The sequence below is a fragment of the Cervus canadensis genome, chromosome 1 (genome assembly GCF_019320065.1).
Source record: "Cervus canadensis isolate Bull #8, Minnesota chromosome 1, ASM1932006v1, whole genome shotgun sequence".
In the NCBI taxonomy this organism is placed as follows: domain Eukaryota; kingdom Metazoa; phylum Chordata; class Mammalia; order Artiodactyla; family Cervidae; genus Cervus; species Cervus canadensis.
Window position 1 is genome coordinate 35,570,927 of NC_057386.1, and position 17,739 is coordinate 35,588,665.

The window sequence follows — 17,739 nt, forward strand, 5'->3', positions numbered from 1 at the left end:
AAGATTGAAGGTGGGAGGAGAAGGGGATGACAGAGGATGAGATGGCTCAATGACATCACTGACTCAATGGACATGAGTTTGGGTAAACTCCGGGAGTTGGTGATGGACAGGGAGGCCTGGCGTGCTGCAGTCCATGGCGTCGCAAAGAGTCAGACATGACTGAGCGACTGAACTGAATTGATAACCCTATTGAAGATTTCCAAGAAAATAGTCTGGATACAGCTTTTGAGGGATGGCAGTAATTTGTAATTTAAGAAATTTTGTAAAGAACCTGTCTGCTTGATTACTTCACAAGTATATAAAAGTGGGAGGAGGGCAGAAAGGAAACAAGTCACTCTTCATGATCTTAGGACTTTACATATGTGGTCAAATTCAGTTCTTATAGCAAATCTGTGGAGTTAACATTATCACCTTTCTGAGATAAGGAAATTGAGGTTTGGGGCTTCCCTGGTGGCTCAGTGGTAAGATTCCTCTTGCTATGCGGGAGACACAGGTTTGATCCCTCCCTCGGGAAGATCCCCTGAAGGGGGGAATGGCAACCTCATTTCAGTATTCTTGCCTGGAGAATTCCATGGACAGAGGAGCCTGGCAGGCTTCAGTCCATAGAGTCACAACTGAACAACTGAGCACAATTGAGGTTTTTATTATATCTGGTATTCCCTGGAGCTAACCCTGATGGAGCTGACTGGCAGAAATATATCTGCTAATGAAATTGAAACCCTTTCCTTATCAGTGGTTTCTTTAACATTTGGGGCTTCTGAGACTCCTTTGAGAATCTAGTAAGCGTTAGACCTTCCCTTAGAAAAGGCACACACAGTTTTGGGTATAATTTTAGAGCGTTTTCTGATCTCTTGAGTGAGACTTCTGCACACGTAATGCCATCTCTTACATCATTCATTCGCGAATTTGATGACAGTTTTGTGTGTTATATAGGGATGCCAAATGAATGAATTATTCTTGTATTCCAGAAACTCATAGTCTATAGAAAATTCTATCAGAGGGCTGCTTTAGAACGCTGTGCCAGAGGGAAGTCAGGGAGTGTTTGCTTCTACCTGGAGGGCTTTGGAGGAGTTGGTGGCATTTGTGCTTGACTTGAAAAGGATCTGTAAAATTTGATCATGTAAACTTAGCAAAGTATTTAAGGCTGAGAGAGAAGCACAAGCCAGACAGATGACCTGCGCTGAAAGCAGTTCACTGTGGTTGGAGTATGTGATGAGCCGAACCAGTGGGGAAACAGTATTTGGAAAGGTTGGTTCATTTGTGGAAGACCATAAAGATACTGGAGCACAGAATCTTACTGAGGAGGGGAACAGTGATGTGGTCAAAGTATGTTGGACCAATGCTTCTCCTTATCTGTGGTAAAAGACCAGGTTTAACAAATTTTCCAATGCATTATATAATGATTCTTTGAAAAACAATAAACAAATTGTTAGAAAAATGAAATATAGATTCTAGTCAATACTTTATAATATTAGATTCATCAGATAAAATGACTATCATATTGCTCTCTGAGTTTCTAAATGCTTGCTCTGACTGACGGTCACGGACCAGTAAGTTTGATACATTGGCACCAGTTAATGGACCACACTTTAGCACTGCTTTGGGCAGAGTAGAGAATGATACTAGACTACAGTTTCTCCATAAGGACAAAGATTTTTATTTTTATTAACTGACTTATCGCAGATGCCTGGAAGAGTGAAACAGTAAGCAACCAATAAATATTTATTGGATGGATTAAAATTACTGTACTAGATCCACCCCACCCCTCACCTGCCCTGTTAATTTAGCACATGTGAACTGAACCTTTTAAGGTAGAAAGTGAGACAGTTAGAAACTTCCATAAAGTAAACATTTAGTTGCTTCTATATGGCAGGCCCTAAGGATCCAAAGATTCATGATACAATTTCCTGGCTTCCCTGTCTAGTGGAGAGTTTCGACTCTTATAAACAAATACTGGTTGATAATTAGAATAGAGTGTAGACTTTTATAAACAAATACTGGTTGATAATTAGAATAGAGTGTAGACTTTTATAAACATACTGGTTGATAATTAGAATATATATACTTCATCACATTTGTATAGACATTCTTACCCTTCTTACATCCCTGCCTTGTTTAAAGTATAGCTTTGACCAAATGGGGCTTGCCTGGTGACTCAGGGGTAAAGGATCTGCCTGAAAGACAGGAGACCTGGGTTCGAACCCTGGGTCAGAAAGATCCCCTGGAGGAGCGCATGGCAACCCACTCTAGTATTCTTGCCTGGGAGATCCCATGGACAGAGGAGCCTGGCAGGCTACAGTCCATGCGGTTGCAAAGAGCTGGATAGGACTTAAGTGACTGAACAACAACAACAAATGTTTTAAAATGTAACTTTTCCAATTAATAAAATGAACATATTTATTATAGATTTGGAAAAGATAAAACGTGATACAAACATCAACCATCCCTTTGCAGCCTCTTAACATTTGATGCTTTCTTTTCATTGCATTTTGCCTTTTTTGTAAATTGAAATTCTGAAAGAAGAACTTTTAATATTAAGGATTTTAGTGAAAATCATGCTCTTCAAAGTAGAGTTTGTTAAAGTTCCTTTTACATACTGATTCTCTTTAAGAAATCTTCAAGATCAAGAAGTCCTTTTTTTCCAAATTTATTTAGCAAGTAAACGACCGAAATTTTAAACTCAGATTTTAAACTCAGGTCATCTTTTTACCAAGACTACTGGTTTTTATACAATAGCATATTTAAACTTTGAAAACTTTGTGACTTTTGGAAGGAGAACTAATATTGCTTGTGGCCTTACCTGATATTTTGAGATTGTCTTTCTCAACTTCTATGCTATAGGATTCTAGGACTAAAATATCTCCTTCATGGCTTATGTCAGGAGGGGTGTTACTCTGAGACTTTCCTTAATACTCTTTTACCTATTACGATAATATTTATTTTTCTAAACATGAAAAATAGTGCATGGGATGGGTTATATTGTCATCACTAGCCATCTAGGACTTTGGGCTGTGTCACTTCTTTATTCAAACTGCTGTGAACATCTGTGTTGTGGTGATTCCCCAGGGAAACACTGTATTTTTCAGTGTCTCTTCTGGTTGTTTTTACATCTCTCCCTTAGGATTATACCTTTGCTGCAGTTTCTGCCCTTAGCATTTGCTTGGTGGAAAAAGAACAAAACCGTCGTTATCCAGTTTGGTTTGTATTTAACTCTTGTGGGTGCAGCCGTGGACGGGTGAGGGTGCTGTGCCTCCTGCTGCCCTCTTCAGGGTCTGAGGCATATGGTGTGGCTCTTGGGGGAAGCGGTGCCACTGTGATAGCCCTCCCCCCCGCCAGTAAACGTGATTTTAGAAGAGTTTTAGATTTACAGAAAAATTCTAAAGATAGAGTTCCTATATACCCTGCACCCAGATTTCCCTGTTATTAACACATTACATTAGTGTGGTTCATTTGTCACAATTAATGAACCAGTGTTGATAGATTATTATTAACTAAACTCCATACTTCATTCAAATTTCCGTAGTTATTTTGGGCCATGCCGAATGGCATATGGGAATCTTAGTTCCCTGACCAGGGATCGAACCCATGTCCCTGGCAGTGGAAGCATGGAGTCTTACCCACTGGACCACCAGGGAAGCCTCGGATTTCCATAATTTTTACCTGATACACGTTTTTCTGTTCCAGTCTCCCATCTAAGATAACCGCATTGCGTGTAGTTGTCCTAAGTCTGGTCTGTCCTTGGCGAGTCTCTCAGCTTCCTTGTCTTTTGTGTCTTTTACAATTTCGGGGAATACCAGTCAGGTATTTTGTAGGATGTTCTTCAAATTGGAGTTGTCTAAAGTTTTTTTCTTAATTAGACTGGTGTTTTCAAAAAGAATACCACAGAGGTAAAGTGCCCTTCTCATCACATGCCAGTTGATAGCCACACAGCAGTACTGGTGATGTGAACCTGGCCCCTTTGTTTAATGCTGTGTTGGTCAGGTTTCTCCACTGCAGTTACTGTTTCTCTCCTTTCCTGTCTTATCTTTGCTACTCAATAAAGTTCAGGCCCCACTCATGTGGGAAGGAAGGACTAGGCCTCACCTCCTGAAGGGGCCACTCTCTACTTATATTATTTAGAATTCATCTGTAAGGAAGATTTGTCACTTCTCCCACTTATTTGTTAATTCAATCATTTATTCAGCATGGCCTTATATATTTTATAATTGGGAGTTAAAATATGTGTTAGGCAGGATTCTGCAGGGAAGCGGAACCAGTAGGAGGATATACAGATATATCTGTGTCATGTGATTGCAGGAACTGGCTAGTCCAAATTCTGCAGGGCTGCCTGGAAGCCTGGAGATGAGTCTGGGTTGTAGTGCAAGTCCTAAGGCAGAGTGCTGGCAGAACTTCTCTGGGGGGAGGTCAGTCTTTTTAAGAATTATGGCCTTCAGCTGAGTGGATGAGGCCCACTCACATTATGGAGGGTAATCTGCTTCACTGAAAGTCTGCTGATTTAAATTGTAATCTCATTTAAAGAAATAAACACCTCCACAGAAACATCTGGAGTAAGTTTGACCACATAATCTGAGTACCAGAATACTAGAGTGGGTAGCCTTTCCCTTCTCCAGGGGATCTTCCCAACCCAGGGATTGAACCCAGGCCTCCTGCATTGCAGGTGGATTCTTCACCAGCTGAGCCACAAGGGAAGCCCAAGAATACTGGAGAGGGTAGCCTATCCCTTCTCCAGCAGATCTTCCCAACTCAGGAATTGAACCGGGGTCTCCTGCATTGCAGGCGGATTCTTGACCAACTGAGCTATCAGGAAAAACAGTAACTCTGCAGTGGAGAAACCTGACCAACACAGCCTTAAATTGTAATCTCATTTAAAAAAATAAACACCTTCACAGACACATCTGGAGTAAGTTTGACCACATAATCTGAGTACCATGGCGCAGGAATGTTGACATAAGTTAGTCATCATATATTTATTTTATTCTGTATATCATTAATTTTGTCCCTAAATTGTTGCAGCTTTGGTCATTGGGAATTCTTTCAGGTTCACTCCTATGTTCCTTTGACGTGCAATCAGCCTTTTAGTTTTTAAGCACTTCCTTGTTTTCTGATGGCTATAGGATGTGTCAGGCCTGTCTTATATTTTCTCTGCCCCAGCCTTCAAGTCAGCTCTTTCTCCATGGATAGTATCCAGAAACCAAGATCTGAACATTGAAAGTGCTCATAGCTACTGGACTTCATTACCTTATAGGACAGAAATATACACACATACACAGATAGGTGTATTTAACTAACTTAGGTACATACGTATCTATACTGTTTCTGCATGTCCATCTATATATGTATTAAGTTACCCCTAGGTTCATACTGATGTTTCTGATTTTTAGTGATTGTGAATAAAGCTGCTGTGAACATTAATATACAGTTTTATTGTGTGTGGAAGTAAAGTTTCAATTACCTTGAATGAATACCTAGGGTACAATTGCTAATTGTATGGTAAGACTTTAACTTGATAAAAAACTGCTAAATTGTCTTCCACGGTGGCTGTATCACACATTTTGTTTTAAACATGATACTATCCTAATGTGTTGTTCTGCCTCTTGATTTTTCACTTAATCTTTATGTATTGGTACATAGAAACTTATTTTGTTCTTTTCAAATACAGTCTGCTATTGTATGGCTAAAACAAAATTCAGTTTTTATTAAAATGCTTATTTAAATTATAAAAATATTGCATATTCACGACAAAAATATAAGTTCTACCAGAGAGAATAAAATGAAAAGTAAGTTTCGCATCCATTCACCTCCCTCCTTTTCCTCCTCCAAAGGGAATTTATAGTTCATGCTTCTGGTTACCACAATAGTTTATATGATACCTCTTAATCCATTACTAACTTCTCACTATGAAAGATGAAGCCTTCCCTGGTGGTCCAGTGGTTAAGACTCTGCACTTCCAATGCAGGGAGCTCTGGTTCGATTCTTGGTGGAGGAACAAAGATCCCACGTGTGCTGGCCTGGCCCCAAAATAAATAATTGAGGCCCCCCCAAGATCCTTGAATAAATAATCCATTAAAAAGAAAGAGGTGGCTTTAAACTCTAATTCCCTTTCTTGATTTTTGTTTTATATATGTAGCTCTTCTAATGGTTGGCTTTATTAATGATTTATCTACCTTACATAAGGGCTTCCCCTGTGGCTCAGATGGCAAAGAATCCGCCTGCAGTGTGGGAGACCTGGGTTCGATCCCTGGGTTGGGAATATCCCCTGAATGAGGGAAAGGCTACCCACTCCAGTAGTCTGGCCTGGAGAATTCCATGGACTGTGTAGTCCATGGGGCCGCAAAGAGCTGGACACGGCTGAGAACTTTCACTTTTCACCTTACATAAGAGTTCTTGCTATGCAAGGTAAAGAAATTAGTTCACTTACTGTTCAGTGATTTCTGTCCCCCGCCATGCAGCTTTTAACTGTTTTTATATTGTCAAGTTTTATAGCATTTACATTCTTTTTTTGTAACTGAAATAATGTGTTGTCTAGTCTTAAAGAAGAACCAGAAAATGGCATTTATATAATTTGTCAGTGTATTCATTATAATACCAAATATGTCTTTGTACCTAAGCAGGCACTGTAGTTCCAGTCACTGAAACTTTGTTAATGGAGAATCTTCTAAGTATCAAAGTCTTATTCCTTCACTTTCACTTAGTTGTTCTGGCTCCTATGCAACTATTGTTTTCTCATAACCCATGTTGTCCTATTTCTAGTATTTCTTAAATTCTTTATAGAGTGTATGGGAGGTGAATTTTGAGTCCTTGCGTAATGAAAAATGCCTTTATTTTGTTCTCACATTTGATAGGTTTTCTGGGAATTGAATTCTTGAGTTGAAAATTTTTTCCCCATGGAACTTTGATGACGTCGTTTCATTGTAGTATCCAGAATTCTTATGAGAAGACAGTGAAGAAGAATGGCTCATGTCAGTCTTAGTTTTGCTCTTGTGTAGATAAATTTTTGAAGTTCTAAAGGATATTCTTCATACTTGGAGTTCTGTAATTTTACCCATATGTGTCTCTTAGGTGTAAATGTTTTCCATTCATTGTTTTAGGCTCTCAGTGGGCTCTTTTAGGTTGAAGGCTTAGGTATGTATTTAGTTCAGAAATTTCCTTCTTGTATTATTTTGTCATCGTCTACATTTCCCTGCATTGTGTTTGGAGCTTCTTTGCTCCAAACACATTAGTCAGATGTTTGATCACTTTTCTTTGTCTCCTTATCTCCATTGTCCATTTTCTGTTTTTGTTTACTATATCATGGAGAAGATGTCCTGCACTTTTTTTTCCACATTAGTGACTTGGTCTTCAACCATGCCTGCTTTGTTTAGACTGGCCATTTTAATTTTCATTTGGCAATTGTATTTTTAATTTACAAGAGCTTAGTCTCTGCTCCACCTTCCCAGTGAAAGTCTATTTTTTATGATAGATTTATTGAAGCCTAATTTGCATACCATAAAATTTACTCATTTTAAGTGTACAGTCAGTATGTTTAGAGTTGTGCAGCCATCATCACAGTGTAATTTTAGAGCGTTTCTATCACCTCAGCAAGAAACCTTACACCCATTAGAAGACACTCCCCTTTCCCAGCCCCACACCCAGGTGACTACTAATTTACTTTCAGTCCCCATGAACTTGCCTTTTCTAGGCATGTCATGTAAATGAGATAATAAAATGTGGGTTCTTTTGTTACGGCTTTTTTTACTTGGCATAATATATATATATTTTTTTGGTATAATATTTTTAAGACTGATCTGTGTTGTAGCATATATTTCAGCATCGTTTGTTAAAAACACGAAACCTATTGAATTACCTTGGAACTTTAGTTGAAAATCTGTTGACCAACCTATTTTAGGTCTTTGGAGACTATGTATTCAGTTGTTGTTGTTGTTGACTATGTATTCACTTGTTGTTGTTGGAGACTATGTATTCAGTTGTTGTTGTTGTTGTTTAGTCTCTTAAGTTGTGTCTGACTCTTTGTGACCACATGGAGTATAGCCCTCCAGGTCTCTCTGTCCGTGGGATTTCCCAGGCAAGAATATTGGAGTGGGTTGCCATTTCTTCCCCATTGATATATATGTCTGTCCTTATGCCCGTATCACAGTTTGATTATTGCTGTGTAATAAGCCCTAAAATCATATATTGTAAGTCTTCTAACTTTGTTTTCCTTTTAAAAATTATTTAGGCTTTTAAAGGTCTTTTCAAGTCAATTTGACACAATTTCTACAGAAAAACTTACTGTGATTTTGAGTGAAATTACAGTGAATATATAGATTATTTTGAGGAGAATTGACATTTTAGCAATATGGAGTCTTCCATGAACATAGTATATTTCTCCATTTAGAGTCTTAAAATTTTAGCCAGTTTGTCGTTTTTGCTATGTAGATTTTGCAGCTTTGTTAAGTGTATCCCTAAGTATTTCCTGTAGGAATACAATTGATATGTTTTCTTTTTTAAAATTTTTATCGAAGTGTAGTTGGTTTAAAATATTGTAGTTTCAGGTGCACAGCAAAGTGAATCAGTTACACACACAGCTCCTCCCTTACAGACTCTTCTCCTGTACAGGCCATTACAGGGTATTGAGTTGAGTACCCTGTACTATATAAGTAGGTCCTTATTGTCATCTGTTTTGTGTATAGTAGTGTTCATATGTCAATCCCAATCTCCTAGTTTATCCACACCCCCCTGTAACTATGTTTGTTTTCTACATGTATGACTATTTGTTTTGTAAATAAGTTTATTTGTACCATTTTTTAAAAAAAGACTCCACATAGAAGTGGTACCATGATACTCATCTCTGTCTTGCTTCACTTAGAGTGACAGTCTCTAGGTCCATCACGTTGTGGCAAACGGCGCATTTCATTCTATTTTATGGCTGAGTAACATTCCGTCACACACATGTACCACATCTTTATCCATTCCTCTGTTGATGGATGTTTAATAACTGACTTTTTTTTTGTATTTTGTCTTTGAACTGTGCAGCCTTGCTGAATTGAGTTACTAGATCTAGTAGCCTTTTTTTTTCCCCTGCTTATTTTTTTTTCATTCATTTTTATTAGTTGGAGGCTAATTACTTTACAATATTGTAGTGGTTTTTGCCATACATTGACATGAAAAAAATATGGAACGCTTCACGAATTTGTGTGTCATCCTTGCGCAGGGGCCATGCTAATCTTCTCTGTATTGTTCCAATTTTAGTATATGTGCTGCCGAAGCGAGCACTCTAGTAGCCTTTTCATATTTTCCTTAGGAGTTTTTACGTACACAGCTGTAATCCCCACATAAACACCATTTTACTTCTTCAATCTTTATGCTTTTAAAGTACTTTTTTTCTTATGCTGGCCATGGTTTGCAGTACAGTGTTGCATAGAAGCAATACAAATACAGTGGGTTCTCCTTGATTCATGGTTCTGAATCTGGATCACTGTTGCGGTTCTCTGTTCTTGAATTCTTAGCTCCAGGGCTGCTGTTAGGTCAGTTCTACATTTCCATGGTTGTCATACTGGAAGTTCTTTCTCTAACTCAGACTCTTTTAGCCATTTCAATAATTTTATAAGCCCCGAAGTTCTCATTAAGTCCCTTCTCCTTAAAGCACCAAATATATTTTCTGTTTTCTGCACCCCAAACCTTGACTGATAATGTTTCTTTTTACCATATGGCTTGTTCTTAAGGTCCTTGGAGACTATTTCTTTATGGGCCAGGTAATAATTAACATGAGTAAAAAGATGGAATGGTCTGGTCAGTCTTCTTAATGGTTCCTTCATGGTCTAATTCCACTTAGAGTGAGCTGTATAGAAACTTTTTCTCTATAGAGTTTGGGAAGGCAGTATTATCTTAAAGATGATATGGTTATATCATCTAAAGAGTGTTTTAAATAAATAACAGTGGCCCTGCCATTTAATTGTAAGTTGCTTCTTTCAGTCCCTGGGTGCACATTTTTATAAATAGTTTAATTTGGGGGAGTACAGCAGAAAGTACTCCTCAAAACCAGGCATTCTGTGAATGCTTTGTTACTTGTTTTGAAATGTTCAAGGTGGTGTCTTGACAGCATTGTTAGCTAGTTAGCTGAGCCATACTATAAGGGATAGAAATTTGCTCATTTGTGTATAAGAAAGGATATCAAAAAATTTCTAGGCCTAATTTACTTTTTATCAGAGGTAGTCTTGTTCTTAAGGTATATTTGAATGCTGACTTTAAATATTAGTGGGCTTGGGAGACACTGAAAAAATTGCTTCTTAAACAAAGTTGATTTGTTTAGCATGGAAGATAGTTAAATTTGTAATTGCCATAAAATACAGGTTCATATAGCAGGAGTTGGGAAGAGCATCGCTGAGGAAGTTCTATTCAAGCTAAGACTAAAGGATTATTATAGGAACTAGTCAGATGTTTGAAAAGGCCGGGACAATTGAGTAAACCAAAAAGAGATCCAGAATGGCTAGGGGTGATGCTGTCGTGAGTCAATGAAGCCTGTTAAGCCATTCTAAGTATCCACTGAAATATCTTCTCTTTAGTAGTAAGAGGTCATTAAGGCTCCCTAGATGTGTGTTCTACCGTAGGTGTTTTTGCTCTGTTGGTCACATAGAGTATACATATCTGTACTGTTGCTACTTGGTTAGTGAGTATAGTCTGAAATTTGCTGCTACCATATTCAGTTACAATAAACAAGATTAAATTACAGTTTTTGAGGATTGACTACAGTCTCTGCAGTCAGTCTCTTTCTCTGGGGGTTCTTTTTATTTTTATTTAAAAAACCAAAAAACCCACTCCCTCTTTAGAGGGAGTGTTTAGAGTGATTTTTGAAACTTTTTACTTACTTATTTAATTTTACGTACTCCTTACTTACTCACCCTCCTCTGCCAACATTGGATGGGCGGAGTCTTACCACCGGACTGCCAGGGAAGTGCAAAGGGTTCTTAAGTGGACAGCGTCGTCTGGGGTCCTCTGAAAATTCACATTCAAAAGTGTGCATTTGGTGGGGGGAGAGGAAGATCTGTCTCTTAATTTAGATTCTGAGGTTTGAAACCACTTGCCTGCTGATTTCCCTTTGTCCTCTCCTCCTGCAGCGAATTAAATATCAGTGTTATGGACACCATTAGATTGTCCTCAGACTGCTGCCTCAGACACCTACCCTGCTGTGCACCTGCTCCCCACAGAGGTGTCTGTCTTTACTGAACTGGGCTCGGGGAGAGATCGCTCCTGTCTCCCCTGTGGAGATAATGCTGTCAGCAGCAACCCTGTGGGATTCATTGAGAGTTGTGAGGATGTTCTATAACACTGTCCTTTTTAAGGGGACCTTTAGGAGTAAGTGTGTTTTTTTTGTTAGCAGTGCAGATAATTCTATTTAATCAGAAAAATAATTTTTTCAACCTTAGTGGTAATTAGTTGTGTGACCATCTGATTATATTTCTTTTTTCATATCAGTTGCTAGAAATCTTGAATTAATTGAACTAGTCATTCATCAAAAATTAAGCACCTATTAGCTTGGAGCTGAAATTGTAGGCTGTTAACCTTGTGAATGTAGAGGACTCTGATACGTATTTTTAATGCGTTTTTTATATTACTCTTATTTCTCATTTCACTTAATGTTCCTACCTTGTTTCCCTTTTTCTCATCTATGTCTAATTTATATATATTTGTGTTCTATGTTTCTTTGTAAAGCACTTTATTCTTGAGGGCAAGACAGGATATTAAGAACAAACCCTAAACATTCTGATTGAGCAACTTCCCTTTGGAAAAATGTTTTTTTCTGTACTGTTTGTTTCTCTGTATAACATACATTTTATTTATCTTTTCCCCATCTTTGCTTAGTAAAATAAACTCATCCTTTAAGGTAAAGGACCAGTTCATATGTTTTTGTTTTTTAGAAATCCCTGTCCTTTGCCAGAATAAGTTGCACTAGGTTGTTTGCATTGAGCTTATGTCTCAAGTAGGGCCTGATGTATTTTTAGTGAACTTTTACCTTCTCTACTTAGTATTTTCTTTGTCCTTAAAGCGTTTATCATTTTGTACTTGACCATGATTATTGTGTACATGTTTGCTCTTGCCTCCATGTGTGATTATTAACTGTCAGTCTGCTATTAGTATCCTATTTCTTTTTTTTTTTTAGTATCCTATTTCTTAATCCCTATTCCTGTCCTTCTCTCTTCAGTCATATATAATTCTTTGTAGTGACTCTGTTAAGCTGCCGACAATCATGGTAACCATATGGATGACTGGATGCTTGTGTAGTTGAACAGTTAGAACTGTAGTGATGTTTGATTGGTTCACAAGAACCGTGATGGACAGTCTACTAGTTTGTATCAGGGTTCCTGAACTTAATTGATCCAATTCCAAAAAATAATCACTTGAATGAAGACATCAGTACATTTATTAAGTTCGTAGGAATCAAAGAAATTGAATAACCATTAGGGTCATTGATAAAATCAGGACTTAGAAAGTTTTCCATAGTTGGGCGGAAATTTGCTAAAATAATAGATATTTGTATTTGTCTTTAAAAAAAAAAAAGCTTTTTCAGGGTGAAGTTAGGGAGACCTAGCTTAGCGATAAGTAGCTTGAAAGAAAAAGACTTTTATTGCTCACTCTGTGTTAGTTAATAGATTAGGTTATGCTGTGGTTAAAAAAACACACATAAACTTGAAAATCGCAGTGGCTTCAAACACAAATGTTTATTCCTTATTGGCTCAGGTTGACAGAGGTCTCTGCTTGTTGAGATTACTCAGTAGTAGTCCAGCCACCATCTCAAACATTGCTAGAGAGGTAGTGTTTTTCTGGAGGTTTTGTTCGATTAGCAGTTAAATGTTCTGGCCAGAAGTGAATGGAGGCACTTCAGTTAGAAGTCATTGACCAACCAAGTCTAAACACAGGGGGCCTCTCAAACACAAGGGGGCCGAGAAATGTATGTTAATTGTGTGCCTGCATGGGAAGGAGAACCAGAAGTATTTGACAATAGCGTTAATGACTACTGCATTATATTACTAGCACACAACAGTACTTTGCTTGACATATAGTAGGCATTCAGAAAATATACCTTGAATGGATGGCATTGTTCAAGTAGCTGCTAAGTTTAAATCTTTGGTAGGGATGTAAGGGAGTTGCTAGAAGGTTAAATTCAATTTTAGAAGAGCTAAGTAGTCCTTTTCTCAAATTTCTACAGTTGTATTTCTTCCTCTTTAGTATCTTTTTCTCAGACTTCTTTCTTCATTTTCTCTGTTCCTCCTTTCTAAATTCTTACTTAAAGTATGAATTAAGATGAGACCACAGTATCTTACCTACTTTGAAGGACCATGAAAAATGAGTTTGTTAGCTGTCTTATCCGTATATTTAGGATTATTTCAGTTGAGGTCTGGGTGTAATGTTCATACTGTTGACTTGCATTAATATTTGATGTTCATTGGATTAGTGTAAAGAATGATTTACACCTAAAGACTTTTCAGTAGGTAGAAAATACACCTAAGATGAGAATTAAAATTGGTCTTCACAGTTAGGCAGTAAATGATACTTGTATTTTATATTCATTTTTATAAAGAGAATAAAGTGGTTAAGTTATAAAGAAGTTCTGAATACTGTGTTATTGAAACCTCAGTAACAGATATGAGCATCGTATTATAATAATCATAATGTGAAAATACTTTGAAAAGTGCAGTCTTGAATTATTCAATACTTCTATTTCAAATTATGGGAAATATCTATTTTATGATTTTGAATAGAGCCATAGGTTGTTTACTTAAATAAGTATGACTGTGTTCTTCCTCCCTCTTCTCAATTTGAGGCTGTGGAATTTGTTCTATTTTTACTCGTGGATCTGCATACTGAAGCTGTCTCTGATTTCATGCTCTGAAGATCAACAGATCTTCTCTTGTAAGATGAGAATTGTGTAATAGGTGACTATTAGACGAGTAAACAAGTCTTACTAAGTTAGCAAACATTTATTGAGGTTTTTTTTGGTAAAAGCAATTCTGTACTGTATGTCTCTTGGTACTTTGAATAAAGATAATTCAATAATAAATTCAATGGCTGGCTTTATGCCTGATAAGTAATTTCTAGAAGTAATTTTTTATAGTATTGTTGAAGCTTTATTTTCTTTTTTAATTTTTTTTATGTTTAGTTTTTAAACTTTTTAAAAGTGATCAATGAAAGTAATACATATGAAATATTTAGACTGTTGGAAATAAGCCAGTGCTATTGAATTTGAAAGAAGTCTTGCAAATCAGATTTAATCTTCATTTTCATTATAAGCTGAAAGTGAAACGGTACTGTTAAAATTCACATTGGGCAACATTTATGTTTTCAAGACATTGAATCTGCTTGGGGCTTGGTTTGAAAAGATCTGGGGGGAGCATGCTACACAGCTTGTGGGATCCTTAGTTTCCCCATCAGGTATCGAACTCGGGCCCTGGCAGTGAAAGCTGTTTGGTTATTGATTGGGCTTCTTGTTTGGAGATTATTTGAAGTACAGATTGTCTTATTGTGTGCTCAGTGTTAATAGCAATAATTAGGTACTCTTTGACTACTATTTATTCCTCATTAACATGCTTTACTATTGGGGATAACCTTGGCTCTGCCTTCAATAAATAAATAAATGAAGGACATAGTACTGTTTTAGAAACCAGCAGGAGCACCGGCTTATTTGTTTGCCTCAGTTTTTTCTTTTGGCTAATAGTCATTGCTGTTTTTTTCCAGAGACATCCCTAGAGCTTTAGTCTCTAGAGTTTATATCTGTTGCAGTGAAAGAGAAATTTACCAGTCATACATGCTTTTTCCCCTTCTTGAAAAAAGGGTTGAAGAAGAGTATAGTGAAATATCTTACTCTCATATAGGAAAAGAGAACTTGGCCTTGTTTTAAAGTTTTATCACTTTTAAGTGGTTGAATCATGTGAAAGCTATCTCACATAGCACGTTCAACTCAGAGTGCTGACATATCAAATTTAATGTCTAAATTTAATTCTATAGTCATTTAGCAAATATTTGAGTGCCTGCTTTTCTAAGCATTATAGTACTTTAAAGAACAGAACATAAAAATCTTGCTGGCACAGAGTTTAACATTTAGTATGGGAAGACAGATAATCAAATGGATAGTTAAGTTAAAATGTGGTGTGTTAAGTAATAAGTACCCTGAAGAGGAAGTAAAGTGGGGAAAGAAGATGGAAAGTTGAGGGTGGAGCACTGGTGTCTGGAGGCCAGGTTTCCCAGGCAGTGAGGCTCCGAGGTGGGAGGAGGGGCCTGGTTTGTCAGCAAACAGCAAGATAGGGTTGGCAGTACAGTCCTTACAGGTAAGGACTTTGGCTTTTATGCTGAGACAGAACATTACAAGGTTTTCAGCATTAGAGTTTACATGATTGGATATACATTTTAACCGGATCACACTTGACTTGTGATACTTACTATATAGACCACAGGGAGACAAGGACAGAAAGTCTGTGAGACTTGAGCAGTAAATCAGAAGAGATAGGACATTCCCTTGGACCAGGATGGTCGCACTGGAGATGATAAATTGTTGAGTTTTGGGATATATTTGCTAAATAGAGTGGTCAGGATTTATCATGAGCCAGATTTTAGGTGGACTGGTGTGTGTGTGTGTGTGTGAGAGAGAGAGAGAGAATGTATCCAGGATGACTTCAGTTTTTAGCCTAGCAGCTGAAAGAATGGAGTTGTTACTAACTGCAGCGGAAAAGACTGCAGGACAAGATGGAGGGGTTACCAGGGGCTCAGTTCTGAATGTAGCGGTTTTGATTGGGGTTCCTTTATCTTTCCTTCAGGGAACCTCAGCCCATCATAAAATCTGTACTAGTTTGTACTCCAGTTTTAAGCCAGGTTCACCTTTCATAGAAGGTATGAGCAGCACTTGCTTTCGTTTCCCTGAATGGTTCGTGAGGGTTAAGCTGCTGGTCTGCCTGAAATGCAAAAGTAAAACTTAGGTTTAGGGGAGTAAGGTGACCTATATTGACTGAAAGTTGCTTTATTTTTGACCCGGAACATTAAAAAAAAATTATTTGCTTATTTTTTAAATCCTATTTTACATTTAACTTTTCTAATACATCTAAAACTAATGTGACAAGCATATGTGACAATATTATTGTTACAATTAGTTTTCCTAGTAAGGGTTGAATAACTCATTTTTTGTCATATATTTTGATATTTTCATTATTATATCTTACTAAGGTGATTTATTTCCCTGATTTTCAAAAATAGGTATTTGTTTATCTAATAACGTTTACTTACCTATTTCTCCTTTCCTGTTTTAAAATTATGAATTATTTTGAGCATACCAGAAAACTGCTATGGCAAGCAGTAATGTACCCACATTCTAAAATAGCAAATAATAACTCTTGTTGTATTTGCTTCTGATATTTTTAAGTAAAATTTGTAGTAATTTACAAAAATCACTCCGCAGTTCCATTCTCTACTTTCTCTTCTCTTGAGCTAATCATTTTTTTGAAGTTAATATGTATCTGTGTTTTTATAACTTTATATGCATGTATAAATAAAATTTTACTTAGTATTTTGTGAGTTTTAAGATACTACAAATATCATATATAGTTTATATATTTCAAATTATCTTTTATAAGTTGCTTTTTTAATATAACTTTTAGTCTATCTTAATACTTACAGACCTAATTTAACTACTGTATAGTATTTCTGCATATGAATGACAACTGACATATCTATATTGATGAATGTTTAAATTGTTTCCATATTTACGTACAATCTTTTGTGCCATTTTAGGCATATAACTAGAATGTAGAATGTCAAATTTAAAAATTTTAATGAGTTTGTATCTTAGAATTAAGTTTAAACCATTTAAATTTATAGTAATAACTTAATATATTTGAATTTATTTTCCCACCTTTTCCTTTCTGCCCATATGATCTTCCTTGTTCCTCCCTCTCTACTCTGTGTCTCTCTTCCTCTCTTTTTTGTCTATTCTTGACTCTGCTGGATTGTTTTCTTCATTGCTTTTTATTTGTTTGTTTGTTTTCTTAGCTGATTTGGAAGGTATAAATTTCATTTGACAAGATGGGCTTCCCAGGTGGCGCAGTGGAAAAAGAATCTGTCTGTCAATGCAGGAGCCAGAGGAGACTCAGGTTCTACCCCTGGGTCGGAAAGATCCCCTGGAGGAGGGCAAGGCAACCCACTCCAGTTATTTTTGCCTGGAGAATCCCATGGACAGAGGAGCCTGGCAGACTACAGTCTGTGGGGTCACAAAGAGTCAGACATGACTGAGGAAGCACAAGCACAATTAGACATTAAGTAAAGAAGTCATAGAGACAGTTTATCATATATGATCAGGAATTCAGTGAAGAGTGTGGCTCAGCTGGTAAAGAATCCTCCTGCAATGCAGGAGACCTGGGTTCAATCCCAGGATTGGGAAGATCTCCTGGAGAAGGGAAAGGTTACCCGTTCTAGTATTCTGGCCTGGAGAATCCCATGGACTGTATAGTCCATGGGGTTGCAAACAGTCAGACACGACTGAGCGACTTCCACTTTGAGTGAAGTGTATGGCTTAGAGACATAAACTGGGGGACCATTAGTGTATAGGTTGTGTATAAACCATGAGACTGGACAGGATCAGTAAGAGAAGGGGATTAAGGACCAAATCTTGGGGCACGCCAGCACTAAAAAGTCAGAGAAATTATCAGAAACTAGGGAAGGAGAGTGAGGGAGAGTGGTCAGGGAGGTAAGTGGAAAACCAGAATATGGTGGCCTATAAGC

The 17,739-nt window shown here is 37.3% G+C and overlaps 1 protein-coding gene and 1 non-coding gene across 3 annotated transcripts in view; one reads left to right on the forward strand and one right to left on the reverse strand.

Annotated features, from left to right (window-relative positions):
* UBE2G1 (ubiquitin conjugating enzyme E2 G1) overlaps positions 1-17,739 on the forward strand; it is an 85,480-nt gene that overhangs the window by 12,079 nt on the left and 55,662 nt on the right. Inside the window, exon 1 of one of the 2 annotated variants that reach the window (XM_043477661.1) lies at positions 11,277-11,331. The exons of the other annotated variant lie outside the window; for it this stretch is intronic. Coding sequence (XP_043333596.1) covers positions 11,292-11,331 — 40 coding nt within the window. The 5' untranslated portion in view covers positions 11,277-11,291. Of the gene's footprint in view, positions 1-11,276; positions 11,332-17,739 lie in introns of those variants that run through there. 2 annotated transcript variants of the gene reach the window in all.
* LOC122424888 lies at positions 9,146-9,252 on the reverse strand. The gene has a single exon (XR_006264596.1). It is a non-coding gene; the product is annotated as a U6 spliceosomal RNA (small nuclear RNA).